The sequence below is a fragment of the Galleria mellonella genome, unplaced genomic scaffold (genome assembly GCF_026898425.1).
Source record: "Galleria mellonella isolate WM207_F2 unplaced genomic scaffold, CSIRO_AGI_GalMel_v1 utg139, whole genome shotgun sequence".
In the NCBI taxonomy this organism is placed as follows: Eukaryota; Metazoa; Arthropoda; class Insecta; order Lepidoptera; family Pyralidae; genus Galleria; species Galleria mellonella.
In genome coordinates this window covers 7,412,370-7,425,465 of record NW_026441995.1, presented here as the reverse complement: position 1 = coordinate 7,425,465, position 13,096 = coordinate 7,412,370, and the positions used below count along the sequence as shown (strand labels likewise).

Below are 13,096 nucleotides of genomic sequence, written 5' to 3'. Positions count from 1 at the left end.
TTATAAATTACATGTTAAGGAGGTATCAATAAAATAAATTTGAAGTCAATATTGTTTTATTTTAAAAAAGACCTTTTTACCATTCGACTAACAATTCACCTTCGCTTTTCAATCAATACAACCTTTCACTTCTAAAGTAGACATCACAGATAAAATATAGACACAAAATATTATTTTGCCACTAAACTTCTTACGGATTGCCTATTAAACGCTGTTTAGCTTTGCATGACAATATGACATTAAATAATATAAAACACAGTCTACAGCCTAGGCGAATACAACTTTGCAGTCTATAAGTTCAGACAAAAACAATGTGATATAATCACGAAGACATACATTTTTGCTCTTTTATAATCGTACATATATATATGATAATGGACAATAAATATCATAAAAATAATAAAATAGTGAACCCAGATATGTCACAGGTTAAAAAACATTTCTAATACTTAGATATATCAGAGTTACACACAGTAAACATTAGGATTTTGATGATTGCAAAGATAAAGAACATCATACCCGTATCATGGTGTAAGGAGCAACCAGTAGTACAATACCATTGGCATGTTCTTAACGATAACATGACCATTTGAAACACATTGTGGCCAATTTTAAGTTATCATATTGGTCCTTACAATACAAATTTAGCTGAGACATCAAATTTTAATTTAAAAGATAGATTTAGAGAAATGGCAGCTCAGAATCGATCCGTTTTTGGTCTAGGCGTGTCCGTTAAAATGAATTTTATAGACTATAAATTGTCAAGGTCATGCTATAAATTTTCGAGCAATTTTCTACTATCCAACATCATACATCAGTATATAATTAGATATACCTACTATATTTGAACAATAGTTAAGAAATGAAAATGTTGTTCCATAACATTATTTCCTTGTCCTGAATAAATTTAGGCATTATCTGTTCAATATTACTCCATACAAAACATCAGTAAGTATTTTATGTTTAAAAAATATTCTAAAAATAGAGAACAAAATCCATCAGTAGGCCTAAGCAATAAATCAATCCTGTAATATTTGTTTAATATTCTGTGATAGAAACCAATCACAATGTACAAGCAAGTAATCTGTTTACGTCCATTGTCACTAGCAATACATGCCGCTAATATCAATCGATAACAGTCCATATGGACTTATATCGAATTCATTTGGTGAGTTGTTGATATGTTGTACATTATCAAAATTCTGTGACTATTTACTTACTTTTAAGCACTTATGAAAACTATACTAATATACTTTCTATTAACATTTTATAGAAAAGTACTCTTACGTATTACAATATTGAATTGTCATAATTATAAATACATTTTATATTTATGAAGTAGTAGGTATAAACGTAGATACAACACAATGTTTATTATATTTGTCTAATATTATCCTAATTTAGAAATAATAATTAGGTACGTAATTTAATATTCCAAACCAATATTACCGCTAGCTATGTCTTTTCCCAAATAGTTATCAGAAAAGGACAAAGATAGTAATTATAATGTTCATAATATGAAATAAAAAGCGAGCCCAACAATTTCATTAATTTTAAGTATATTATACACTTAGTAGGCATCTAATAATAAATTCGCGATGCACGAACTGTTTGTTTAATTTAATATGGTGTAAATTCTTATATAAAAGAATTTACATTTCCAGAAGTGTTACATAACAGACGAGATAAACTTCTAGAACATTATAAGGTTAAGCCTATATATGTGTGTGTGTATATATATATATATATATATATATATATATATATATATATATATATATATATATATATATATATATATATATAATATATATGTAGGTATAAAGTGACCTCCTGTGGCATAGTTGTATTTCTTTATTTTAGTCGTATTATTCTTTTCATAATTTTAAATAAATATACATAGATTATTGTAATCTTGTCACCACCACCGATAGGGCAACATGTAATATCAAGAGAATCGTCTGTAAAAGAAAATCCATATTTCACCTATTAACATTTCAACCATATTTCATTATAAACTATTTTTACTGCAATATAAAAATACACCTAAATAATTTTAGTTGTAAATAAAAAGGACGAGAGCGAGAATTATGTCTCATGACGTTGTCTTCAAAATACTATTATTAACTTTTGAATATTATTTACCAAAAAATATATTTGTTATATCAGAACTGAAAACGCTATTTTATGTCTTGAGTTACAATTATAATATATTTATTATATATAGCTACCTATTATCTAGAAAATTAATAATTAACCGGTTACTAAATTACTTTTGAACGGTTTCTAAACCTTATTATATTTATATCGGTAAATCGTAAAATGCATACACATTATATGCGTATAAGTAGCTTATTTATTACAAAACGGAAATTAATCCTTTCGATTAAAAAAGAATAAATCATTTCAGAATTTATAAAGGCAATAGCGTATATAAAAAAAATACAGTGGTATTGAGAATCTTCTTTTTTAATTTGGTTTAAAATTGGAATTCGAAAATCAGATGTATTAAAGGTAAAATGCATATTGGTAAATGCACGCATGACGTCATCAACCAGTGCTACAGAATTGGTTTATAATATGGTAATTCGTAGCTTGTCCATTCCACTGAACAAGTAATCAGTTAATTTTATTCGTCCGCTTGAAGATATAATAATTAAAAAAAAAAAAACAGCCCTGGAGGTATCACGCAACGCCATCTAGTCTCAAACTAAACAAAACCTGTTGACAACTGATAGATATATCTAAATACATTTCTCTTTAATACTAGTACATATAAAAAGTTAGTTTAATGAAGCTGATATCAATATATAGTTGACAATTGCTTAGCACATTTCTTAAGATGGGCTATTACTTTATTCGCCGTTTTAAGTTTTATGAAACACTACTGTAAATAATATTATTAACGATTTGAACCTAGTGATAGGTAATCACTAGGTTCATAATCATCCATAAATGTCTCACTTGATCGTTTGATTTGGCCAAATATCACCGATCATATTTAAATCCTAAAAGACGCCACGCCCACGTTTCTAAGCCATCTCTATTATGTTGGTTTGTTAACCTTAATTATTTTGTTCTAATCGGTTTTGCGGAAAATTTGGCAAAACTACAATTAGTTATGAATATAAACTGGTTAGTAAGGGTCACAGTATATATAAGTAAACCCAGTGCAAGTTTACAAAATAACCAAGAACTACAATCACGAGCGTTCACACTTTAACATTTGATATCGTAGATTTCTATGGTCGATATTGAGTATAATTGAAAACTTACACTAAGCGCTTTGAATCCCTAGTCCTCCCATTCAATTTTACCACCAAATACATAATAAAATTAAATTGTACACAAAAAGCGGCCATTATTTAAATACAGTCTCTTATGGGTTCCTACAATGGTGTTCTTGTACGCAAGTCGATACTCATTATATAACAACTTCCAATTACGTATTATAGTCTCTGATTACAGTCGTAATATTGACAAGGTTTCAAACAAAAAAGACAAAAATATTTATAAATTATAAACCTTGTATTTAAATACGCCATGCTACATGTATAAATGTAGTATAGATTTATAAACATAACTATGACATCACAATTTAATAAAAAAAAAACTATTCGCATTAACCAACAATAGCTAAACAACATTTCATAGCACAAACCTAACTACCGTTATGACTTATGAAATTATGAATGTATATATGAATTTACATGTACAATATTTACAAGACGATTATAATTATTATGTATGTACATTTTATAATTTAACCTATGGGTTAACCGATGAGCTGATATCGAGTTAGGTAAGTAATTATGTTAAATTGTCATTTTTTAAATTTCACACCTGTATGATGTCCAATCGATGAATAATCAAAATGTACTCACTTGGCCTATGAATAATAATGTATATAAAGGGCATTATTTTAAACCTTAGATTATATAGATAGAGCATCGATCCTCAAAAATGAGTCAACTTTTGTCAGCTAATTGTCAAATTAGCTAACTTGTTTTTCTATCAGTATTCTATTTACGCATAAAATGTATTTTGACGTATTTAAAAAATAAATTGAGTATTTAAGCATTAAAAAGATGCAGAATTTATAAGACAAAATAAATATAGAAGTTATAAAGGAATCACTCATAACTGTTTATCACGCAAAATTGTAGGAAAAAGTTTACCCGTTTTTCCCGAAGCATTTGTATGGAGACACTCTATTTATATTATAATCTAAGTTTAAAACATTTGTGGAATATTTTCTAGTGACAGAAACATGAAAACCACATTCTAATGAATAGAAAGTGTGATTGAAAAAATTTCGAAAGGAGCGGAGTTTAAACCCACATTCTCTGATCCATTTCTTAGTAAATTCTATTTAATTTACCTTTTGTCTAAACAGAGTCAGAGTATAATAAAAACAAAGATATTTTTTTTTTATTAAAAATATAGTTCATGTTATCCTTGTTTATTTATTAAAATATTTTTCTCAGGTACCGTTTATCTATGATTGAACATCATTAATTTCGAATGTTAAAGTTAATACTGATAGTGTAATTGAGTTTATTGAGCAAAATACTGGTACATTATATTATAACACAACACTAAATGGCACAACATCTCAACTGTCTTCATATAAATAAGTCGATAGGTGAGAATAATTTAGTAATTGTACTTGTAATTATATGAAAATTAAATTAAATTACTTATTTAAATGAAAGGGCTGATATTTTTCCCAATTTTCAAATATTTATATTCTTATTAAATTGTATGACAATGACATAAGTATAAATAATTTAAAAAATAAGAATTATTAAAATTAAATATAAATACGTACTAGTACACACTGAGACTTGATATTTAAATAACTAGGTATCGTTTTAAATAAATATTATCTGCACTAAAATAAAATAATCAAAACGCTGGTGCAATGAAATTTGAGCCTTATTGTGTAGATCGCTGTTATGTACCCTACAAAGTTATTCATAATTTAAGATAAAAACATCAGCCCTAAATGGTCCTCTTTATTATGGTGTCAATATTATGCAGATTTGGGGCATTTTGTATAATATCATTTATTAAATTTAAAATCAAATATACATTATAACTATTAAATGAATTTAGTTACAATTTACTTTCATAAAATCAATGATTATTATACTGAGAAAACTAAAAATGCTAATAATATGAATTTACCGATATAATGATATATTTAACATTTACATAATAAACCTTTAATTACAAATAAATAAAGATCGAATATAAAAATATTTACATTTACATCTTTCGACATATTCAAACCAAAAAAAATTTATATACACTCAAAAATTTCTTCATTCAAGCAAATACAAATACACAATGAGTACTTCATATCGAGGTTAGATTTAAAACTAATAGAAATGTAAATTACTAGTAATGTAGCATCCCGCTGTTTTGCATATCCTGTCAGTGAAAATCTTTTAGATATATGACCTATTTATACATAGTCTATTAAAACAATAGACTGCACGAAACCAAATTTCAACCGCTACTTTCACCTATTCTTTCTTACTTTTCACACCCTTTTATTCATATTTATTTTATTTTGTAACATTTTAATTTTAGAGTCTAATGACAAGAAATCCACCAAAATATATAAAATACAACAAGGTACTAGACCATATCTACTGCTACTTCACCTGTAAATTTTTTTCATATAATAACCATCCTAGGAGATTTATATATGTTTACGTATCGCAAATAGGCTTAAGTGGAAAACTGTATATATTAATATCATATCCAGTTTTAGACGTAGACAGATTTATTATTAAAAACTCATAATAAATATCTAACTATGCAAGGTCTGATGCAAATGTGCACCACGTCAGAAAAAAAGTAATAATATCTAATCAATAAATAAAAATTATGAATGGGTATTTTAAAATTGGACCCTAATCTGTTTTTGTACAGTATCCCAAACTTTTCAGCAAAGAACATTGTATTATTGAGCAAATTAATCGAGAATTTTATTGATACTTTCTGAAAAATAACAACGACAAATTTATGAATAAAAATAAGTGAATGCACAAAAGCACATAAATAAATAAATTTATTACGTAAATAAATAGAAAAACCTGGTATAAATTGAGATATGTACACTGACAGAATGCACGGGACTTCTGTTAATTTATATCCACAATAAATTTAAGTCTTTAATGCCAAAAATTGTTTGACCTTTGACTAAACAATATATCTACTTATCAGAAATAATACGGAATTTAACTATTTACTTTGGGCACACTCTGGCGAGCACCTTCTTCTCCTCAGTGACTTTCTTAAGCAACTCCTCCGTCCATCTGTGAGCCATCCGATCCACTGTCGACGGGACGGTCAGGCAATTCATGCCCCCATACTCGCATGCGGCCTGAAAGTATGTTTTAACATATTACAAAAATTCATTACTTAGACACTAAAGCTAGTAGTCAACTTATCGTTCTACTAATACTATAATTGACCGTGACTATACTTATATATAATAATGATTTCAAAAACAAAAAAATTAAAGGATAGAATACGCATAAGGATGAGAACTGTAGAAGGACCCTTTTAAATTATGTTAATATGCAAATTTTAAAGTTCTCATTTGTAGGCGTTCCCTTTTCGCATTAAATTTTTGCTCCAGAAAAAAACAGTACAGTAAAATATTGAGTTCTGCTATCTAGGTATTTATCAGCGTCCTTCACTTTTAAATGTTGCTATATTGGGTATTATTATATTTACAATATATATATTTTTTGCGCGAGATGCTGTGACCCAAAACGCCATACATCCTCTGCACAAGACTTTCGGTTGTAACGTTAAAGCAATTATCGAAAACGACAAATACAGTAAGTTCATAAAATTTTCGTTGTGCATATATATACAAATTGAGTATTTTTCATAATTCTTAACAAAAAAAATATTTGTTTGGAAAGCATTTTTAAGAAATGAATTTTTTAAAGAAAAATATAACACCGAGTAATTTATATATATATATATATATATATATATATATATATATATATATATATATATATATATATATATATATATATATATATATATAAATTACTCTGTATATATATAATGTATATTGATATTGAGGGTACTAAGATGACATTTAGAAGGCGCAATTGGGTAGCGCTATTTTTTTCTGTAACTCGTGTACCATCTAGTAGTTACTCGGTAAAACGTTGTCAAAAATGGCACTAATACTACTTTGTGTCAGCCTATGTTTCAGTTTGAGGAATAACATTCGAAAACAATCTGTCAGCGCGGTGTCGGTGTTACGCACCCGGTAGTGGTGCAGGAGCGCGCGGTCGGTGGGCACGCCGGCGGAGCTGGCGCCGGGCGCGTGCTCCCACACGAAGTGGTTCCCCAGCTCGACGGTGTCGCGCGGCCGCAGCGCGTACTTGCTGCGGTTCTTGAGCGCGTGCGGCGTCGCCCACCGGCGGGTCTTGCGAGCCGTCACTAGCGGCGCCACCGCTTCCGCGTCGTCCTACACGTTGGTTATTTATTTCTTACATCATATAGATAGAGCATCGAGTTTGAATAACGGGTCAACTTTTTGTCAGCTATTTATCAAATTAGTTGACTCGTTTTTATCATTGTTCTATATACTTACACGCATAGTGTATCTTGACGTATCTATATTTAATTATTTAATAAATAAAATAAATTTTACGCATTAAAAAGATGAAAAAATTATGAAACGAAATAAATATAGAAGTTATAAAGGAATTACTCATAACTATTTATCATACAAAATTGTATGAAAAAGTTGACCCGCTTTTCTCAAAGTATTTTTATGGAAACACTCTAAGATTTATAGAACTTTTATGTAAATAACAATGGTACCACATGGTGCACATAACACCTAAAGACGTTCTCTACCAGGCAACCATGGAGCGAACCGAGATGTACCAAACATAATTTAAAATAAAAGCGAAACTATATAAAAACACATGCAGTAATATAAAACTAATGCGTGTATAAATAAATAAATAGACAAATTATTTTTGATTCTGATCGTTATATAATTATCTTAGTAATATAATAAAATTATAACGAAACAATGACTCTATATAGAAGATATATAAAGAAGCTTTATATGAAGGCTCTTATGGTTATGGGCCATCTGTTTACCAAATTTTATTCAAATATGTTCAGATGTTTGGTCGAGCAACAAACATCTTTATAAACATATTCATAATATTACTATGCCAGTATGTAAAAGTGAATTCAAATTAGAAATTCACAAAAAATAACTCAGTATTACCTCCCACCGAAGATAAAAGAAAGCATTTCTAAATAGAAACGCGGCAGGCGATTTCGATGGGGGGTTGTATGAGGCCCGCAGTGCTGTGAGTAGCGCGGGCAGCGTCCTCTCGCGGCGCGGAACGACCAACTCATCCACATCGATCACCAACAACCAGCCGGCCGTCGACATCGATCGGTAGAGGCAATCGTTAAATGCCGCGAATTGACCCTCAGTTCTGAAATATAGAAAGAAAAGTAATATAATAACAATTGATATGCAAAAACAGCACTTGAGGATTTATTTCGTTACAACACAAATACATATTCTGTTAATATTATAAATGCGAAAGTTTGTAACGGTAGTATTACTGAATGGATTTGAATGAAATTTGGTACACAGATAGATCCTAACATAATACCACATAGGATATTTTATATACTGATTGATACGGGTAAGGCTGCGAGATAGAGGTAATGGATAAACAATAAAAAAATACATAAACGACTGTTAAATGTATAACATGACTCGTTTTTCAGTGATACATGTCGACATATTTTACAGTCGATGCTACCAGCAGTAGACATCTTAGTACTGAGGATTGGAAGAATAACATGAATGAAATTACATAATGTATTCCACCTCCTTTGATGTCAATGATATTGTTCTTGACTACCACTTTTCAATGAGGTTGTCAGCTTTTCAATCCGTTTTCGCTTTTCTCTATTAAAAAAAAAGTAATCTAATTTCAAATTCAATTGTTTCCGTGCGGTGATGAAATAATAATTAATACTTTATGTCATCTATCCTTTTTATCCCCTGGAATTTGTAAAAGGTGACTAAGAGAATAAAGTGCAAAAATATATTGGTTATGTAATATGTATTTTAAAAACTATAGGATCTATTTCCATGTTAGTAAAATCTTAATCGTCATTAGACAAATTTGCTACAATAATTATCTATCTTTTTGCAATTGTGTGTTGTTTTGTATGTTGTCTTTTATCACCTGTAACAGGCGTAGAAAAACTTACCTTATCTCAACTTTAGATATAATAGGCAGTTTCCATGGCAACAGCGTGACTAGACCTTGCTTTTTATAGTGGTCAATAAGACAGCCTACAGGCGCGCTCAATGACTCGTTGTACATGTAGAAATGGCTCGCCCCTAGCAGCTTATTCAGTTCAAACCATTCGAGTAACCAGTCTTCACGGGAATATGAGTAATGGAATGGCTTCACACATATATGGAGATTTTCCTGGAAAGATGTATTCAATTTATACATATATGTTTATAATAATACTGTAAACGGACGATGTCACATATCACGCAAAATTATTTGTATTTGATGAAATTTGGTGTGGTAATAACTTAGTATCTGATTCAACATGGAATATTTTTTATTGCATATAAATATATCATTTCCGTCAAAAATATAAAATTTTGCCGCACGAATACAACATACGCACATTTAGTGTTTAATATTCATACTAGGCTAAGTCTGAAGCATTAACGTACATCTAGAACTAAAATAAATTAAATGTTCATTACATCGTACAATGAGTTTTCAAAGGAATTTACTTCCGCGAACACTTAAGCTGTAAAATGAGCTCCCTGCCGAAATTTTCCCTAGAAATTACATTATGGGGGTTTTCAAAAAGGGTATATTAAGTTTTCTTTAGAGTCGATAACGCACACGTGACGCCCCTAGTGTTGCGAGATTACAGTAACCGTTTACCATCAGATGGGCTGTATACTTATTTACCACCTTCGTGGTATAAAAAAATAACCGTTACATCTTTAAAATAATTAAAAACAAATACCGAGATTTCTTATTTAGAAAATTCGTGGTGCTATATCGTTAATAATACCCTTAATTACTACTGTACAAAGCGAAACACTGCCTCTATATCATACTTATATAGTTTACAAAATTATATATGCACATTTCTCTTATGAATATTAAACACACGAATTTCTATGAAAATCTGGTGGCTTATACTGCGAAATAGTTTGAGATAGTTCATATGGCTTTAGTTCATTGGCTTAAATTTCAGAAGGAGTTAAATACGAGTATAAAATTAGATCGACGACAAATATACGAAGATAATTGAAATATGGAAGGGCGGGGATATGTGGAGGCCAGCAAGCATTTTTTAACTGAATTCTGATAAATTATACAGGCTTGTTCGATAGACAAGTAATTTATACATTTTGTAACACTTATTATTATTTTTTATTATAACTATAATAATGAGCACTCCGATTACGCGTGAATACAGTTATCTATTTATATAGAAATTTAATTAGGATATATACTTTAATTAGGACATACTATACTAACTTTCCATAAGAACATTTAAATATAATTCCGTTGCATAATTTAAAAAAAATAAGCGTAGAAACAGAAAAAAAAAACTAAAATCTACTTTGTTCTATACTATTTAAGATAGAAGTTTTGCTCTTAATCTTACCTCAATACCACTCTTAGGTTCTGTATCGAGAACCGTCAGAAGATTTGTGGGTGCTCTACCAGGCCAGTTACTGGATATTACAGATATGGACGCACCCACTGTTTCCTGAGGTTTTACCCCCGAATCACGTAGCAAGCATAGTACGTACGTCGCACTGTACTTCATATTCCAGTTCTCTCGTATAGCCTGAAAAATAAAAATATGTCAAAATCAATACAACAATATTGGTATCATCTCTATTATATTAATGTTTGTATTAATCCAGGCATTTTAAGCCATATGATATATATAAAAAAATTAATTTCCATGTGTATCAGTTACTTAATACAAATTATTTTTAACTTGGATGAGGCTCTGTATTATGTGATATAATTAACTTAAGATATCTGAAAATTATTTATAAATATCTAAATCATGCATAGATTTAATATTCATGACTTTTTTTGTTATTGTTATTATGTTTCTGTTATAGTTAATATTTACTAATGCAGTAAACGCAGCTAGCCATTTATAGCTATCGGTACTCTCTACAGATTTCTCTACATTGCTGTATCGAATCGACTATTTCGATACGCTTAGAAACAGAATTAAAACAAAACAATTTAGACGCTATTCACTTCGACAATTTTCCTTTAAAATAGTGCCATTTTTTTTATCAACTTGTGTTTTCGTTTAAAATTTTATGGAAACAAAAGTATTGACACCTACGATTATTAAAAATTGTGTCCCACAAAAAAACCGACTCCAATTATGACAATACCTGTTATTTTGATTTAAAAACTAAACTAATTTTGATTAAATTTATATGGTGATCCTATAGAAATTTTATCTGTAAGTATATCCTTTTAGATAAAAAAAGAATTTTCCCAATCGGTTTCAAAATTACGAAGTTATGAGGCAAACATAAAAAAAAACAACAACAAAATTGAGAACCTCCTTCTTTTTGAAGTCGGTTGAAAATAAAACCAACAAGCCAGTCCAGTCGAAATATTCAAATATAAAGATGACTAAATGTCATAAAGAAAGATCTAATTAATACTCTGATTTAAATAGACACCCACTTAAAACAAGTAACGAAAATTATTTAAGGACTCTGGTATAGAAGTATAAATATCTATTCCTATAATTTAGACTCTAATTTTAATTCAATATACGGAGAGTAAACGTTTTATTTCATTATTGTGATAGAAATTGTTGGTATTTAATTGACTGTTATTGTTCGCAACTACATAATTCAAATTAATATATCTATTACAGAAATATTACACATACTATATATATAATACGGAATATAATTATGGCTACGATGTATTTAGTTCGCTTTTGTGAAACATGATTATATCGTTTGTAACATAGCTTTTGTATGTCAACTGTGAAAGAACATGAATACAAGCAGGGTCCGTCTACGGCTCCCTACATAACTGTCATGACCTTGATCTTGAAAATACGAGACAGTTTAATGTTTATATGGTTACATGGTCGAAAATGAAAACTTTTATAATTACATCATGACATTATATTACATATTTATACTTTACGAAGGATATAATCACAGAGAAATATCTTCATCACATCCGCCGTTAACTGTCCACTGCTGAACATAGGCCTCCCTCTTGTGGGGGGTTTGCCAGTATATGCCACGTTTGACAAGCAGGTTGGCAATCACAGTTAGACTTTTGGTGATGTTTTAAGAAAGACGTTGCTACCCATGCCTCGACCATTAATTTCCCTCAGTAGCCTTTTTCGATTCCCACGAAAAAGGAAAGAGTGACCCATATTATATAGAAATCTCATGGCAAAGTATATTATAATATACCAAAAAAAGTATGTGAATCATTTATATGACAAATATGTGAATCATTTATAATAATCAACTGTAAGTACTTCCGACTTCATCCACGTAATTAGGAAAAAGTAACCTGTCTTTCTCACAAGTACTATGTATATACTAAGAAATTCCATAAATTTCATTAGATATTTTTTGAGTAGTATAACAAAAAGTTTAATTACCAAACCAAACTCACTTTCATATTTATAATAATAGTAAGAATTTAATAAAGACAATACAAACCTTGACTCGAGCTTTGAGCGTGAGAGTACGGTTGTCTGGTAGCCACATTCTGCATATAACTGCATCTGCGCCGCGGGTTTTTGTCGCTGCGATTATCCGCACAGCTGCAACAGTTCGTCGCTCTACGAACGCAGAATACACATAAAATCTAAACCTGTAACAAGACACAAAAATATATTTTTTTTATTTCAATTATATTAATAATTTCTTTTGATATATTATATATATAATTACAGACAAATCTCAAAATATAAGAACAATAAATCACGAATTTTATCAGCATAC

The 13,096-nt window shown here is 29.6% G+C and overlaps 2 protein-coding genes across 2 annotated transcripts in view; one reads left to right on the top strand and one right to left on the bottom strand.

Moving 5' to 3' along the window:
- LOC113512470 (NADH dehydrogenase [ubiquinone] 1 beta subcomplex subunit 10) overlaps positions 1 to 13,096 on the top strand; it is a 60,548-nt gene that overhangs the window by 5,162 nt on the left and 42,290 nt on the right. The window lies entirely within an intron of this gene.
- The window catches only part of LOC113513387 (uncharacterized), a 46,478-nt gene continuing 33,420 nt past the window's right edge, over positions 39 to 13,096 (bottom strand). Inside the window, exons 3-8 of the mRNA XM_052903606.1 lie at positions 12,812 to 12,965; positions 10,741 to 10,926; positions 9,301 to 9,524; positions 8,291 to 8,507; positions 7,307 to 7,510; positions 39 to 6,397 (exon numbers count right to left, since the gene is read on the bottom strand). Coding sequence (XP_052759566.1) covers positions 6,260 to 6,397; positions 7,307 to 7,510; positions 8,291 to 8,507; positions 9,301 to 9,524; positions 10,741 to 10,926; positions 12,812 to 12,965 — 1,123 coding nt within the window. The 3' untranslated portion in view covers positions 39 to 6,259. The remainder of the gene's footprint in view (positions 6,398 to 7,306; positions 7,511 to 8,290; positions 8,508 to 9,300; positions 9,525 to 10,740; positions 10,927 to 12,811; positions 12,966 to 13,096) is intronic.